Source organism: Macadamia integrifolia, chromosome 8 (assembly GCF_013358625.1).
Source record: "Macadamia integrifolia cultivar HAES 741 chromosome 8, SCU_Mint_v3, whole genome shotgun sequence".
Lineage (NCBI taxonomy): Eukaryota > Viridiplantae > Streptophyta > Magnoliopsida > Proteales > Proteaceae > Macadamia > Macadamia integrifolia.
In genome coordinates this window covers 11,225,396-11,241,832 of record NC_056564.1, presented here as the reverse complement: position 1 = coordinate 11,241,832, position 16,437 = coordinate 11,225,396, and the positions used below count along the sequence as shown (strand labels likewise).

At 37.2% G+C, this 16,437-nt stretch overlaps 2 protein-coding genes across 8 annotated transcripts; both read right to left on the bottom strand.

The window, feature by feature from the left end:
* Positions 1 to 604: 604 nt before the first annotated feature.
* Positions 605 to 8,319, bottom strand: LOC122086521 (protein PLASTID TRANSCRIPTIONALLY ACTIVE 14). Of its 6 annotated transcripts, none has more exons than XM_042655393.1 (13): positions 8,158 to 8,318; positions 7,890 to 8,033; positions 7,608 to 7,745; positions 7,310 to 7,435; positions 6,932 to 7,060; positions 6,302 to 6,391; positions 6,044 to 6,194; positions 5,176 to 5,285; positions 2,810 to 2,881; positions 1,775 to 1,880; positions 1,474 to 1,674; positions 935 to 977; positions 605 to 824 (listed from the first exon to the last, which is right to left on the bottom strand). In XM_042655393.1, the coding sequence occupies exons 1-13, from the start codon at positions 8,206 to 8,208 to the stop codon at positions 746 to 748; spliced, it is 1,440 nt and encodes a 479-aa protein (XP_042511327.1). In that variant the 5' UTR covers positions 8,209 to 8,318; the 3' UTR covers positions 605 to 745. The 6 variants fall into 6 exon arrangements, with proteins under 6 accessions (XP_042511327.1, XP_042511328.1, XP_042511333.1 ...); XM_042655394.1 differs by having other exon boundaries at positions 1,474 to 1,671; XM_042655399.1 differs by having other exon boundaries at positions 7,890 to 8,025; positions 8,158 to 8,311.
* Positions 8,320 to 9,282: 963 nt separating this feature from the next.
* On the bottom strand, positions 9,283 to 13,002 carry LOC122086522. Of its 2 annotated transcripts, none has more exons than XM_042655401.1 (3): positions 12,264 to 13,002; positions 11,833 to 12,180; positions 9,283 to 10,127 (listed from the first exon to the last, which is right to left on the bottom strand). In XM_042655401.1, exons 1-3 carry the CDS (start codon positions 12,564 to 12,566, stop codon positions 9,615 to 9,617), a joined length of 1,164 nt encoding a protein of 387 aa, XP_042511335.1. In that variant the 5' UTR covers positions 12,567 to 13,002; the 3' UTR covers positions 9,283 to 9,614. The 2 variants fall into 2 exon arrangements, with proteins under 2 accessions (XP_042511335.1, XP_042511334.1); XM_042655400.1 differs by having other exon boundaries at positions 11,833 to 12,183; positions 12,264 to 12,991.
* Between the last annotated feature and the right edge of the window lie 3,435 nt (positions 13,003 to 16,437).

Here is a 16,437-nt window from a genome sequence, read left to right as displayed (position 1 = left end):
TATAATTTTACATAACTTTATAAATCATTGTCTCAAAAATGTATTTTACTTTATTTTCAAAGTGTTGATTTTATTTTATTTTATTTATTTTCAAAGTGTTGATTCACCTCCTCCTATTTCCTTTCTTTCTTTCCCCCCATGAAAATGAGTTGATTAATCTGGAAAAGTGGGAATTTTAGAAAGGCTTGAACTGGTGAGTGAAGTTTATGACAACGAAGTCATTGGCCTGATGTCTCAATTGACATGGTAATGAAAATCTGGATGAATTGGCTGAAATTTTGAAAGGACTGAAACTTTTTTTTTTTTTTTCCAGTAAGCCCATAACTTTGTAAAAATGTAAGTCTTCTATCTTTTTTTATTTAAAATGCATATTTGTTATCATTTCCATGTCATAATATTTCATGTAAGCAGCATAAGTGAAAACCATTGCCTATCCACCCCCATGGGTCGTTTTTTAAAGTGAAAAAGGTGGCAAAATGGCCGTGTTGCTAAGCTTGACAGCACAACTTGATTTGTGCTCTGTGGCTTATGATTTAGAAAATTCTAATCATACAGATAGGTAGGATCTACTTTGTTTATTAGAACTTATGCAAGAAAAAAGGGGGAAAAAAAAAAAAGAGATCCTAATTACATTATCAGGCTGATTTTTTTCACTACACCAAAATAAAAAATTTTAAACTACAATCTAAATCTCTTTTATATATTCCAGAAATAGTTCTAAACCAATACAGGGGCTAATACAAAATCAAAACAATATTCGTGTTTGATAAATATCTAGTGACTGGATGATCTTCTCTAGGAACAACTTCCGATTCAATCGATACCTGCAAGAGTGCATTGTTTTATCATAAATTTCAAACCAGATTTTTTTTACTTCTTAGAAATCAATGAGATGAAGGAGAGAAGAAGATGATGATAAAGATGGATTACATACTTGATTGCAGCTTCAAGTGTTCTCCTCGCATCTGGCATAGAATCTGTAAGCAGTCAAAACAAATAAAGGTTCAGAAAATCAGTGCAACTAGTTCAGTTAACTGGGGTTGAGCCCCTTTTGTCACTTGGTTGATCTAATGCATTACAACCATAAGTTTACATATGTAATCTGGCCTTACTAGTCAAATTTTTTTCTGAATGAGAATAGAGAAAAAGAAATGGGGAGTGGGAAGCAAAGAAGGTTTCAACTGGGATCTAGTAATATTCATCCTTTCCGGTATGTTTGAATGCAGGAAAAAAGCATCCGTCATCCCAGAATAAGGTGAAAAAAAACCTTTTTAAGTATACGTGTATCCCAAGGGATTATGATTTCAATAGAGAGGTGCAGGTTCAAATTTCCAAATGACTATGTATTGCCATTATTTTTGCAAGCCAAAATTTGGATAAATTCGTATCCCAGATTTAGTACAGTCCAAGTCATCTTTGAATAAAAAAAGCCATATGGAACAGTGATTTTTCCTAAAGCAAGTAAGGCATGACCTAGGATCTGCTGATCTTGTTGAAAATTTGTGGGGAATTCTGCCAGCATATGTTGGCATTCTTCTTGTAGCTGCCTTGCGGCCTTCCTCTCCTTGCTTGGGACTGAAGGCATATCCCCATCTGACCACGTGGGCAATGTTCGTGCTGCTGCAATGACTGCACCATCAACAAAACTATCTCCATTGTCTGATAGCTGACCTGCTAGAAATTTAACTACAACTTGTTAAATGGAAACCTAAAATTTAGTCACTCTACAGTCTTAATCAACTCAAAGAAGAAAAAAAATGCATGGAGCACCCACTGTTATGATAGTATTCATCAGGGAGACCAGAGATATTGAAGACTGACAAGAAGGAATCCAAGTGAACATTTGCATTCCCAGAGAACTGGATGACATCCCAAGGGTTCTGCAAGATTTCAGCACATCAGAAATATCTAATCTGATTAATTTCCACACTATCTTCTTTTTTTTTTTTGGCCAGATAGGGACCCACAAGGGGCCACACTTATTGCTACTACTAAACTACTACTACTTTTCAAGAAGGTGGGGAGGGGGGGGGGAGGGTAGGAGGGTCGAACTAGGGACCTTCCCTTGACTTCCGCTAGAGCTCAACTACCTAGCTGCCTGCCACTGAGCTAGAAGCTCATCCTGCACACAATCTTCTTCACCATAGATGACCACAGTAAATTTTTTGGCTGATTACTGTAAGGGTTTCAATTGGTAGATCCTATATTTCAATTGGTCAGCAAACCGTAGCAACTTTTCAGGTGTGGATCTGCAATAAGCTAACTTAAATATGTTAATAAACGTGTTCATGGAATCAAGCTTGGAGGTTTTGCCTCCCCAATGGTCCTGGGGGAGTACATTTTCCCAGGAAAACCAACATGTTTTGCCAATTTTGGCAGATTTAAACCCCTGAAGAACCAAAATATTCACAAATTTTGACAGATTTCACTTGAAAGTTCAAACATTGCCCAGAACTGATGTTATTGTCGATTCAAAGAATTGAAAAACCTAAACTGATAAAATGGTTCCAATGTTCAAATACAATCCTAAACATCCATTTTTAGCACAGAAAAACCCTGAAAACAACGAAAGTCAAAGACAAACTAGTACACTTCAGATCTTCCTACATAAGCCTCCAATTCACTCTCAAAGAAACTCATCCTGTCTGCTTCAAATAATATAGAAATAGAAATAAACAAATTGCATTTTCAATTCAACCATCCTTTCCCCAGAAAGAAATTGAAGCATATATTCTCCTTTAACTGGTCATACATGCAATATAAACAGATCAAAGTTAGATTTTTGAAGGATGAAGCTTAGAGAAAGTACCACTGATGAAGAAAAGCCATATCGTTGCATATACATATTATTTTTCTTTCCCTTCAAATAGTTGATAGTCATCTGCAACAAGTTGGGTAGAAAAACACAGAACAAGATGCAAATCAACCAAAAAGTATAAAATCAATTGTAAATTTGTAATTAAGACAAGCAACAGTAAAATATGGAAAGAAATGAACTTTAAGCAAACCAAGAATCTTCTCTAACAATTGATTAATATTTCAATGAATAAAAAATACTTCCCCTAATCAAAATGCTAATCATGTCGACACTGAACAAGATAAAGAAAAAAGTAGTATAAGTCAGACGGAGTAGAGATACAAATTCCTTGATATAATTATTAAGCTTTACAAACCATATTAACTTCTTCAATTCAATTCTCTGGGGAACAGTTCCAAATTTATTAAAAATTCCCTTATTGAGTTTCACTAAAAGAGTCACAAAATTCCTTAACTTTAACTTTTGAGAAGCAGTGACCAGATCTAGTTTTAAAGCAAAAGATAACACTCCATTAGATATATAAGAATCAGAGATTGCAAATAACTACCCTAATGATCTCCCAACAATGTAATAGGGGATGTGCAGGAGGTATAGCATGGATGCACACATTCTCAGATAGAATTTCAAGCTTGATATGTGCCTTCAATAAAAACATAAATATGAATATGAATCCCTGAAGAATCTAAGATCTCTTACTTAAGCAGGCAAGCACCCACCACTACACCAAGCTGTACTGTTGCAATAAAATAGTCTCCATACTTCTATTAATTTCATCCCATTTTGACTTCTCAAATATTTTAATTATTTTTAAAATTTGAGGTTTGATTGATCAAAACCGATCAGAAGTCAGAACTGTAACCAGGCCCACTTTTGGTTCCATGTACAGACCGGTTTTAAAAATTATTACTTCACTGCATGCTTCAGGAATAACTATGAAGTTATGCAACATTTCTTTCGTACTTCCCAATTTATTAACATTTCACGGGAGATGGTTTCTGACTTGGATTTTCAGTGTTTCTGAAAGGCAGGTATGAGATGTATCAACAGAAAAGGCAGCATGAGTATAAACATCAAAGATCTTAGAAACTTGGAAAGAACTACCTCTCTAAGCTCTAATACAACCAATGCCACTTATAGAGTTTTCATCTGATATTATCAAGGATTATGACTTGTCAATCCTTCAATATAAATTGTCCGGAACGTCCTGAAATTCATACTCCAATTAGCTAGATTTGTTTGGAGACAACCTGAGGACAACTCCGTGCTGCTAAGGATATGAAGATTTCCCAATTCTCTCCTGACTATAAATTATGGGTTTCAGAAAACTAAACAAAGGTATAAAGATGGAACAACATCCCAAAATTTCAACGTGATGTCTTTCTAAAGTAAGAAAAGATACATCCTGAAATTCATATTTCAATTAGCTAGCTTTGTTTGGAGACAAACCCAGGATAACTCTAAGCTGTTAAGGATACGAAGGTTTCCCAGTTCTCTCCTGACTATCTATTATGGATTCTGGAAAACTAAACAAAGGAATAAAGATGGAACAACATCCCAGAATTCCAACGTATAGAAGAAAAACGTGATATCTGACTTTTTGAGGAGATGTTTTGATCCAAGATAGTTGATGCTATACCTCTCTTGCCTTCCGTCTATGTCCATTTCAGCCAGGAGCATCCCTGCCTCTCCCTTTCGATGACTGTTTCCAGATGTGATAGTCTAAATTTTCTAACGTATAGTCGATATGTGATTTACATAATCCATTTCCAAACAACACGAAGCAGGTGTCCATGTAAATCATAGCCACTTACTGATGAATTGAACTTGTGATCTCATGCCACTGAACATCAACCATAGATGACATTCTGCATGGCCTTTCGAAAAGTAGGCCCTGCCTTTGAGTTCGGTTGTATAGATGTCTTTAACTGTAGGTCCCTTTGAATGAATATTTTCAATGGTGCATTGAACATTGCCTTGCGTGACAAATTTAAATAACTATATTTTATCCAAGTCAATTTTTTGGTTAATTCAAAGCGCAAAATAAAATAATAAAATCTCCGACATCAAGTTGACCACTTGAACCAGACAAAAGGAAAATAGACAGAAGAAAGAGGGGGAGGGGGGGAGGTCTTAAATATTAATCATGGGAAGATATTTCCAATCCAAAAAGTTTCCTGCGAACAGATAGCGCCGTAGCAATCAAAGATCCAGTGCAATGAAAAGACTCAAATTACTTTCCCACTACATGGTAGTTTCCAAAGGAAGAAAATATCATTCTGTCCAAAGCAAGAAAGGAAATACTATGATTGAAGTTATTCATGACCCAAATGGGAGAAGAAATAAATAAGAAATATTACCTCTTCCCCTTTTTTGATCCGCTGCCCAGCATTTATCATCACCTCAAGCATGCGGTCCTTAAAACGCCAGTGAAGAAAACAATTTGGCTGGAAGGAATGGTTCAGCATGTCTGCAAATCAGGACTTCCATTCAAATTTAAGCCATAAAAAAAATTTACCAGTCACAATCATTTCCTCAAATAAAATTCCAGTCTTGAAGCAAAAACTGCTTGGCTGGAATAAATGAAAAAACAAATTCATTTTAAAACAAGTCAAGGTATTGTCCGTACTTATTAGTCTGGTGAACATGTGTCCACAATATAATGTTTTATTATCTTCTAATGAATGTTTATAATGTTGGTCTCATCTGAATTTTGTTGATTTCTGTAAGGGGAGACAATGTAACATTGCAGAACCTGAAAAGGAAAATTAACCCCGGGATAGAACGACAAATATCTGTTAACTGGAACCATTTAGGTATCTATCACTAAAAGTTTGCTAGAAAACTAAAAGTAGAACTCAATCTGACAGAAGAAGAAAATCAAAGATGAAGAAAGCACCTCCTTTGGTTGCAACAAATTGCCTTGGGATGCTCTCTTTTATCAAACAAAGAAAAGGAAACCTATTGTAATATGGCTGTTACAACTACTAATCCCAAAAGCTTGAGTTGTTAGGTAAGGACTACAACAAAGTATATCAACACAACAACAATTATAAGGCTCATGTTCATGATTATGAAAGGAAAGAAAGATGCTCTTCACAGTTAGTTGATGTTACCTGTAAGAGAATATGAGAAATTTGTCAACTAAAATAATTTCCTTTTAGTAGAACCAAAATAATGCATGCAACACAGAAATTTGATCCCATAGATAATGACAAAGAATCTAACCAGCATAAGGAATTAGCATGTTTGCATCTTGGACAAGTGCGCCAATCCTCAGTTGCAAGTTAATACATCGTGATTGTGCAATACTCATTGCCCAGATGAATCTTTCAGGATCACGGGCCAGGCGCTTTATTTTTAGGGGTGCAGCAGAGTGCTGAAAGAGGCATAACATGTCAAACATAGAGCCCAACAGTTAGATAGACCATAGTTTGGAATAGGAGAATATCCTGGAAACAGAACATAAATTGAATCTCTAGTTACCCAATTCTTTTCCCAAAATTCTATTGCTCGTTGCTTTTGTGCTCTCATAGTTGAAGCCAGATCTTGGTCCTGCAACTCTAAGAGGTCTTCCTGCAACAGTAGAAAACCCAAGATGTGGCAATGCCTTACAGAACTGCTCTCAGATGAATGTAATGTGATAATTTATGGAACATTTTATCCACCTTACTGGCATAACTCAAACTCAATCCACTAGGGAGACATGCGAACTTAATTTTTTGGAGAAGTATGGAAATAAATTAATGAAAATTACATAAACTTTGAAAGCTTTCAGAAACTAATTGAGAATTTGACTATCGTCTGATATTTGTGTTGACTAAGACTCCCAGGGAATAAATATTGTATTCTTTTATTCTGTGTTTATTTTCCAGTTTTTCTTATATTTCTATGTTACTGAAGGGCCAAACCTAGTGCAAGTCCCACTTTTATGACCACTATGTATAAGTCATATCAATGTAGCAATCAGATTTCTAATTGCAAATACTTAACAAGTGAAAATAAAAATGGTCAAAAACAATTCTAGGGATTGATGAAAAATAAAGCTAAGTAACAAAGTATGCAAACAGGTATCTGCAACTTTGTTCACTTAACACTTTAAAGTCCAAAACGAACCTCTGTAGCTAGAAGCAAGCTGGTGCACTCATCTGCGCTAGGTAAAAAGTCACCGTATAACTGCCAGAAGTTACCCTCACAATCAAATGCAAACAAAAGAAGACATGCTAATCTCAGGTCCCAATCTGTCTGTCAAAGTGAAATAAAGGAACACATAGATGGGGGGGGGGGGAATGCAGATCAGCAACAAAAGAAACAACCGAAAAAAAGAAAAGCAGAGAGGAAAAGAACTACAAACATGACTCCCTAGGATATTAACCAACAACAAAATTGAAAGAAAAGTGAAACCAGACAGTTATGCAGAGGGAACAACAGCCAAATCAGATTCTTTTTCTTTTCTTTTCTCTAGCACTAAAACATGAAGAAGAATGATATTACCTCTGCATTGGTTGAGTTGATAATATCAAATATAGGATGACCCAATGGAATAATATCAGGGAAGAACATCCATGGAAGCTTTTGGCTTATCGTTAACATCAACTCTAATGGTATTTCCATGATGACCTACACATATAATGCAGAAACCTGTAAAACCCAAAATCCATATAGCATAACCACAGTCCGGCGTTCTGTTCCATTCATGAATTAAGAAGAAGAAAAATATGATTTTTATTCAAGTACAACACAGAACAATATATGGGAGGGAAAGAAATAAAAAAAAAAAAATGCAGCTCACCCTAGGTCGGCGAAGTGGTTCGACATCTTTGGAGGCAAACACTCCGAACCCGTCAGGTCCTTCCATGAATTCAACCCCGTAAGTTCGAACACTCCTAACATACCCTATCCTGTAGAAATCGGGGTCCGCAGGCTCCAGCTGCAGAAAAGGGATGAACAAAGTGATTTTCATTTAAAGGAAACAAAGAAACTTGATTTCTCTGATGTGAAAACATGGATTGCAAAGAACATTAAACTGGGTAAGCTACATGAGAAAATACGAAGAACAAGAAAATGGGAGTACCTCAGAGGGTGATTCTTCGACTTGGCGAGGCTGAAGTAGTCTGAGAAGGGGAATATCGGTAGAAGCTCTGATCGGTACAACGTTATTCCGGTTATTACAGAGGAATTGGTAGCCGGGTCTTGGTGAGAAGCCATAGCTGGAACCCTTCAAGTGATTCAGATAAACAACAGAGAATTAAAAAAAAAAAAAAACAAAACAAAACAAAACTACTTTCAAATGGTGTAAAGATGAAGAAGGAATGGGAGAGAGATTGGAGAAGCAGACTGACCTTGTTGTTGAAGAAAGGGTGTGAATGTTGCTGAAGGGGTAGAGAAGCCATGGAGATGGAGCTCGGGATTCAAATTGCAATTACCATTGATTGTTAGAGCTTTGACACTGAAATGAAAGGAAAAGAACGTTATCCACTGAACATTACCAGTAGCTACTGACTACGGCGTACACTTGTTCGAATTTTTTAGCTGAGGTTTTACCGTTTCTCAGTGAGTGAGTTGCCTGACTCGGCATCCCCAACGGTGTAACTCAGTTGGCAATGGAGCGTGCCTAAATCTACATGCGTTCAAAGTCTTCAGACCCATACTTGGGCCAGCCCCACTGCTTATATGTTTTTGTTCAGCCATTGAATAAAGATGACATGGTTTAGACTAGTCATACGTCAGATTTTAGAATTTCATTTTAATAAAATATTCTCTTTTGTATTGATAAATATTTTGTGTGTATCGACACATATGTATTGATATTTACTGTCTACTTTCCCAACACTCGTGAGAATTGATGGCAACAGCATAAGCTTAACCATAATCATGCTCAAACAAATATTAAGAGAAAATTTCTAGTCACAATGGAGCAAGCCTAGATAGGGTCTACCCCTCCCCAAAATTATGCATAAATGAATATAGGTAGGTAGGCCCTTCAACTCTCCCACCCCGGCATCAAGCTATCAATCATGCTCACCAAGCTCAAAATCTTCATCTTACATAGAAAACCAAAACTTTATAAACCATATGTTGCTTTCGCGCTTGCAAATTGTGCAAACGGAGGTTTGGAAACCCTAACATTGGTTGACGCTTGGAACCTCACAAAGAAAATGGCTAAGTGTCAACACCAAAATAATGAAATAGGAGATTAGTCCACTGGAAGTTAGGTGCCTGCCAAAACAAGCATACAATGAATGAGCCTTTGTTAATACCATTGCATTGACGTCAACAAGATAATGGATGCTAAACTCGGAGTGAGAAATAATGATGAACGTAGAATCCATAACATCACATCATCAATGGTGGGTGTAAAACAACTTATTCTATAAAAAAAAAAAAAATACATAGGGATTTTCTTTGTTAATAATGAAGTACGTAGGATGATTAAAAAAAAATTAAGAAATTATTACCCAAAAAAATAAAAGGAGGAAATTTTTTTTTTCATTTAATTTCATAATGAATATAACGGAGATGTACATTCCCATGATAATACACCCATGAAATTTTACAATCCTAAACCCTAGTCATCACAATGAATATAATGGAGATGTACATTTCCATGATAATACACCCATGAAATTTTACAATCCTAGACCCCTAATCACCATTAAGTAATTGATTTAATTATCGTAAACCAAGATTGCTACAAATGAGAGAGTCCTTGATATTGAGAAGGGAGGGTATACCATATAAAATCATATATGAAGAAGCCACATCTAGCCATCTAAACCACTAATCAAATACAAATTAATTACTTCTCAAGCTTAATTAAAGGTGAATTAGTGGCATTCAAGATATCAGCTGGAGGGATAAAATGGTCCACAGAGAGGCCTGGAACGTTGAACACTACATCATCAATCCTCCATGCTTCTTCCATTCTGGTCTTACTATGCTGCATCGACATCTCACCGAATCGGAACACTGTAGCCACTGATCTTCCTTGATGAGCAATCAATACCCCATCAACGTCTCTGTAATCTCCAATACTACTTCCAATTGTTGTCTCCCAATACACCGTATCAGTCTCTGGGGCTTGTACTCTTGTAAGGTGGGAGTCCTCCATGTATATAAGAAGCCCACTCTTTTGACTGAAATAACCATAAAGCATGTGCCTAATTACCTCAGCTGGGCCCTCACTCCTCTCCATCACAGCCGCTCGATCGGCAGCTACTTTTAGTACGAAGCAATCCTCACCGCCAATCCGTTTTTCACCTAGACATTGGGCTTTAGCAAACAAGCTCGCAGTGCATTTCGGATCCAATCCCTGCAATGAGAGTCCATATTAGGGTAATTCACATGATATGGATATTGACCCGACCCACTAACCCAACCAAAGGGTCTAGGAAGGGGCTTCTTATACATATTTTTTGTCACTATTTATTTTCACCTATTTTTAGGTGGAAGTTCTCTTTCGCTGTGGGTGTACTCTTCTTCACCCACTGATGGAGGGTCACAATTACTCTCTCTAATGACACAACGGTTCAAAATGCCCTTCAATATTCCCAGGGTCTCATTTGATAAACAAAAAAGGAGTTGGTTTCTCTTCACTATGGGTGAAAGGAAAACTCGATCTATTTGAATTTTATTTAGAGACTGTTTATTATCTGGGAGTATAGCTTACGCCAACAATAAATAGGAAACACCCAACCACTACCAATTGAAAATGAATCATTCTCGAAAGTAAAGATGTCATTTCAAGAGAGCATAGAAAAGAGATAGATTGATATAGCCCAATCCTCACAGATATAAAATTCCCTTCTTTTTATAGGGGAGAAGGTTCTATAAGCAAATGGCATAGAAGAACACACCAATGAAGTGAGACGAAGAGCAAATATCATATGACTATGATCTATATTGATACTAAACTAATACGATATCAATGAAACAGTTACTTATGAGTAATGAAGTTGTATTTCTCATCAAAAAATAAATAAATGAAACAGTTATAAATCCCAAATTACCCTTCCAAAAAAAAAAAAAAAAAACCTACTCATTTGGTACCCTTGAGGCGCTTTTCAAATATCACCTTTTGAATCCAATTTGGTACCGTCATAAATTTTCATACCTTGAGTCCTGAGTCTCCTGACCGACGCGGGTCCGAAATGGTCTAAAAGTTTGAGTGGTGGTGGCTCCCAAATTCCAAGTGCCCAATGTTGGTATTTGGTAAAAGGAAAAAGTGATAGGAAGTGGTGGGAGTCACTTTATTCCAGTAGGTGGCAATCCCTAGGTCATAAGATCAGATGTGTGATATATGAAGATGATATAAAAAGGGTAAGATGATATCGTCATCCTCCCAACATTGCCTCGGTTACTGCTAAAGCAGGAGACAGTTTCTCCATCTTTGTCAGTCTCCCTCTTACCATTTTTATTGGGAACCTGGATTTCTTCGGCATCAATCCATAGACATTCCCCTTGTTTGAAAACTAGGGTTCTTTGTTTCTGTCTGGGTCTTGGGCACTACAATAATTGACCCAATGTGTCCTCCTTCTTAACTGTTAGATTTGAATCCTTCTATCAATGGGTTTGACCTGATCAAGAGCCCATTGATACAGATTTAATTGGGCCAAAGTGGGTCAATTTCCAGCTCAAACCGGTTGGACCAACTAGAATCAGCCAAAAAAATCAACCAGACCAATCAAAACCTGCGGAAAAAATATTTATAGAGAAACATTTTTTCCCATTGCTAAGGATAGAGTTTTCCTATCTTCACAGTATCAGGCTTAGCAGGACAAACATTTATAACCATCGATAGTTGTACTATTTCCTTTTTGTCATCTTTTTATGTATAAAAATTTGAAGCCAAATAATAAAAAACTTGATCAGGAACCAAAACTGAGATCAATCGAATCGAACTTTGTCTTAACGGTTTGGTTTGGGATTGACCTAATAATAATATGAACCGATTCAGCCCAATCAAAATCAGCCGAACCGACCGATTGGACCCATTAGCGTAGTTTATAGTTTATTACCTGGATGATCCGGCGAAGTGGGCGTTGGGGACCCTTCGCAGCATGTGTGCCAAGCCAAGGTGTGTGACGCCAAACGATCTTCCCATTGCTACCGGCGACAACCTTATTTCCGGCGACAACCAACTCAAGAGACCACATTCCCGGCGACATTTGCCATAGAACGAAGCAACCATTCTCCCCACCTCTACTACTCCCTAGGCTCCTTGCGTTCTTCCCTGAAGCAATCTCTGTCTCACAACAAATCATCTTCACCATCCCAGTTGCGTACATGTTCTTCCTACATTTTTTAATCTTCAAGCATCCAGTAGCCGCCATGTACTGTTGAATGATGTAATTTGCAGACGATGTCTCCTATACAGAATGTTAAATTCTTTAACAAAAATGTAGTGGTTGCAGAAAGAAAGAAAGATTAAAGAAGATTTGGAACTTACAATGGGAATGTCCTTCATGGGTAGGTGATGAATTGGGTGATCATGTAAAGGAACTGGAGCAAGAGGACAACCCAAGACACCAAGTAAGAGTCTCAAATCCTGCTTTTTTTCTGGGCTGTTTCCGTCAAATGGAGTGGGCAAATTACCACTTGAGAAGGTTCTTTGTAATCGAACCCAGTTACGAATAACTTCCCAAGAGCTCTCTTTTTTGCTCCCACATTGAGTCTCTGGATCAGGACCTTCCATTAGAGGTGTTAAAGGCTGTGAAAACCACCTCTGTTTCCTTCCAACTCTTGATCCCATTCTGGGTAATGTGGCTAATAGGAATGAGAAGGTGAGAGAGACAAGAAAACCCAGAAAGTGTTATCCAAGAAGAGATGGAAGAGAGAAGGATTTATTGGATCTGGTGTTTTTTCTGTGGGTGTGGAAATGGAGGAGACGGGGATATGAAGGAGGAGGTGAGAGTTTCTTTATGGGTAGAGACAAAAGGGACAGCCCATCTGTCCAACGGCAGAGAGAGAAAGAGATAGAGAAGTGAGGATTTTAATAGACAACGCTCATGTTGGGATGTCTTGGCTTTGCTTTATTCCCTTCTCCTCCATCTTTAGACCCTCTTGTCCTATCAAATTTTTTTATTCACTTGAGCTATTCCAACATTGAAATCAGAGAGGACCATGAGTCCATGAGAGAGAAACACTGTCTCTTTCTATCTCTTTAGGATCAAAGATAATCCTTTTAACCCTTTAATTTCTGATCAATGGTCCCCAATTAAGAGTTGGCAATCAATCATATTCCTCCAATTCCCTCCAATGTTTCAGATGGGCATGGTAAAGAATCCAAGAAAAAGTTTCTTCTTCATAGCCATTTCATCAAACAGTTACCTCATGAACTAAAGTATTTGAAAAAGTCAGTGGGGGAGAAGGGATCAATATCTGACCAACCCGGCCAGACCCATTTACACTCCAATAATGTGGTCTTATTACTTTTGGCCGCCACCCTTGTTTTGAAGGACCCTGATTTTAGCTGCTTAGGCTTATATAAAACTCTCACGCCATTTCACCTCGATTTCCATTAAAATCAAGCACAGGATCTTTGATTCTTCCATTAGTTTAAGAAGATTTGAGATCCCCTCTCTCTCTCTCTCACTTCTTTCTCTCGGTCTGTTGATGTGTCTGCCGTTGTCTGAATATCATTAATGTAAGGAGGGGGGCCCACTCACGGAAACCTTTCTAGGGCTAAACAAAAGGATTGAAAATTTAGAAAAAAATGGATCAATGGTTCTTTCCATGCTACATACCCAAATCCCAAGTTAACTACAGTTTTCTATCAGCATTCAGCAGTGCAGCTCAATTAATTAACTTATCTCTCTCTCTCTCTCTGGTTAAAAAATGGGATCGGATAGGCCAATCTTGATCCTAGTCGATGCCCTATAAAAAAACTAGGGTTAGGGTAGGTGATCTTAGACCACTCTAAATGGGTTTTTATTTTTTTATTTTTATTTTTGGGCATATTAATTTGATCTACATAGTGTGGATCAAGTCCTCATACAGGAATCATTCTCATAAGGTGTTTGATCTACACTTGGATTCCACTTAGAATAAAAACCAAGTAAAAGAAAAGAGATTAAATAAAATCCAAGTGTAAATCAAACACCATACGAGAACACGGTAAAAATCATTCTCGTATGAGGACTTGATCTACACTTTGATCTACAACCATCTTGCAAGCAAATGGGTCCCCAACCACACCTACCCAATCCGGATCCCAAATCCGGATTTTTAAAGACACACCCATATTCAGATCAATATCAAAGTTTCACTTTCTTGTTCCTAACATCACATGATTGTATAGGCCTAACAGTGTAAGGCCTAAGGGTGGTCCATACAATGGTCGGCCGGGTCTAGCAGAAAAGTCTAAATTTAGGCCCAACAAGGTGGGTAGTCTGCATCATATATACGATGGATGGTGGAAGGATGAACGGTCAAGATAAACAGGGAGGAGGAATAGAAAGAACAGATAGTGATAGATGGTGATCTTCCAAGCTAAGCTTCAAAGGGTGAACTGGGTCTTTCATGGTAGGACCAATAAGACCTGCTGGTTCTGGGAGTCCACATTTTCCATTGGATAAATGTGATTAAGCTGGAAGTAGCTAATCCATCACCATCTCATCTGAGCTCTTTGATGATCCAGGATGACCTCAGGACATCACTTGATCTCACTTTAGATTGCAGAACAGTAGTACAGTACACATACTTTTTTTTATTGGGATATGGCTGCCATTAGTTCAAAACATTCTTCCAAACTAAGAAAATAAAGTGGCTAAGCACTCAAATCAAAATCTATTAGACCCTTTGGCACTGATTCCATGGTATAAAGTCTTTGAACTCTGAGCCAGTCATCATGAGAACTAGAAGGATATCTTTGCCATTCAATGGGGAACCAATTCACTCAGATCCGGCTCAACCAATCTTGGCCTGACCCAAATGGTTACATGGGTCTCTATACTAGAGAACTGTTTCAAAAACTGGAATCGAATTGGCTGTGACCAATCCTGATTCTAGTGTTTTTTCTCACCGGATCGCTGGGTTTTCAGATTTGAGGGGCTGATTCTAGGGTTTCTGAGACCAATTTTAACACTAATCAATTCGATCCCTGATTCTGATTTTCTTAACCTTGTTTAGGAGATATCGGTGTACAGTATAAATTTGCATTTAATCCAATTGCATTGGGTCTAATTCTAGCCCACCTAAAGGTAATGGTGGAGGTGCCAATTGATCATTTTCCTCTAAATATTTACAACCTTCGCTAGAAATGTCTTTTTCTCTCCACCGACTTTATATTGTTGTCTTCTTTTTAAATAATAAAGATATTTTATAAGTATGTAGACAAGGTGCACTGTGACCCTAACAACCAACCTGTGTTGGGCACCGGATGATATTAGTTATCTTTGCTTGTCTTTGGTTGAGTACAAATAACACCACCTATATGAAAGAAAGGAGAGGATTTCCTTGTAATGTTGTCTAAGGTTTAAGGTATCAGCAAATTAAATATGGTAGCAGGCAGCTGTTGGATGCCTTGGAAAAGATAGAAAAAAGAAATTTTTGTTGAAAAGAAAAATGATGGGGACCCCTAGATTGTAGCACTCTTTTGTATTTGTTTAACAATGGGAATAAAAGAAACTCTTTTTTGTGCCAAAAGAATAAATTCAAAACAGTAAAAAGTGCAGAATAATATGGCCACCACATCAAATACACGAACTTTCATATAGCTGAACCTTCAACATTGCAAAACTACACAAATAATATGGCTACCACATCAAATACATGAACTTTCGTATAGCTTTGACAGATACATCAGGTTGTGTGCATTTACCTTTTTTGAAAAATACAGTATGAATACAAATTGTTCAATCGAGAGTTTACCGTGTTCCAGATTTTAAAAAGATAAGGAAAAATATTTTCTTCAAAAAAAAAAAAAAAAGGTTCAGTTTATTGTTTTGATGGCTGCAAAAAAAATGCAGTCTACCCTTTTCAGTTTCAAAGATTAACTCCTATGCTTCAACAGCCCCATGGTTAATGACTTGTTTGCAAGGCAGTCAAGAACCAGGGAAGCCAGAAAGGTAAATTCTCTCCCAGGAGTTGCTCCTTTGGTTCTCCCTATCAGCTCAAAGATATTGCAACATTGTTTACCCAGTAAGATAAATGAATACCATGGCCTCTCCAGAAACCTGTGTCTCTGGAGTTTGCAGGGTTGTTACTTGACCAAATCCTCTAAAATTAGATAGATCATAGGGTGTAGCATTCATTACCTGTAGAAACAACAGGAAATGGGAATATAAGTTCAAAATATGCCCGTGGGGCATATCAGACTCCCTGTCCAAGCATTCTCAATCCAGTTCTTCTAAAAAGAATAAATTATACAGATTCTCATTTTTTAAACAATTTTCAAATAGTATATTTGATGCTCATACATTACATGAGAGCAAGAGAAAAGACAATGGAGAATCATTACCTCTACATTAGCTTGATTATCAACATTACTTACAGAACCAGAGTCCACAATCAGACGATTGAATTGACAAAACCTGGCATAGTGATTTAAGAGAATATTTAATAAAAAAGAATAACTAGTTAAAAGGTAGTTTAGTTTGAAACCACCAAATAAAATCTTCCCA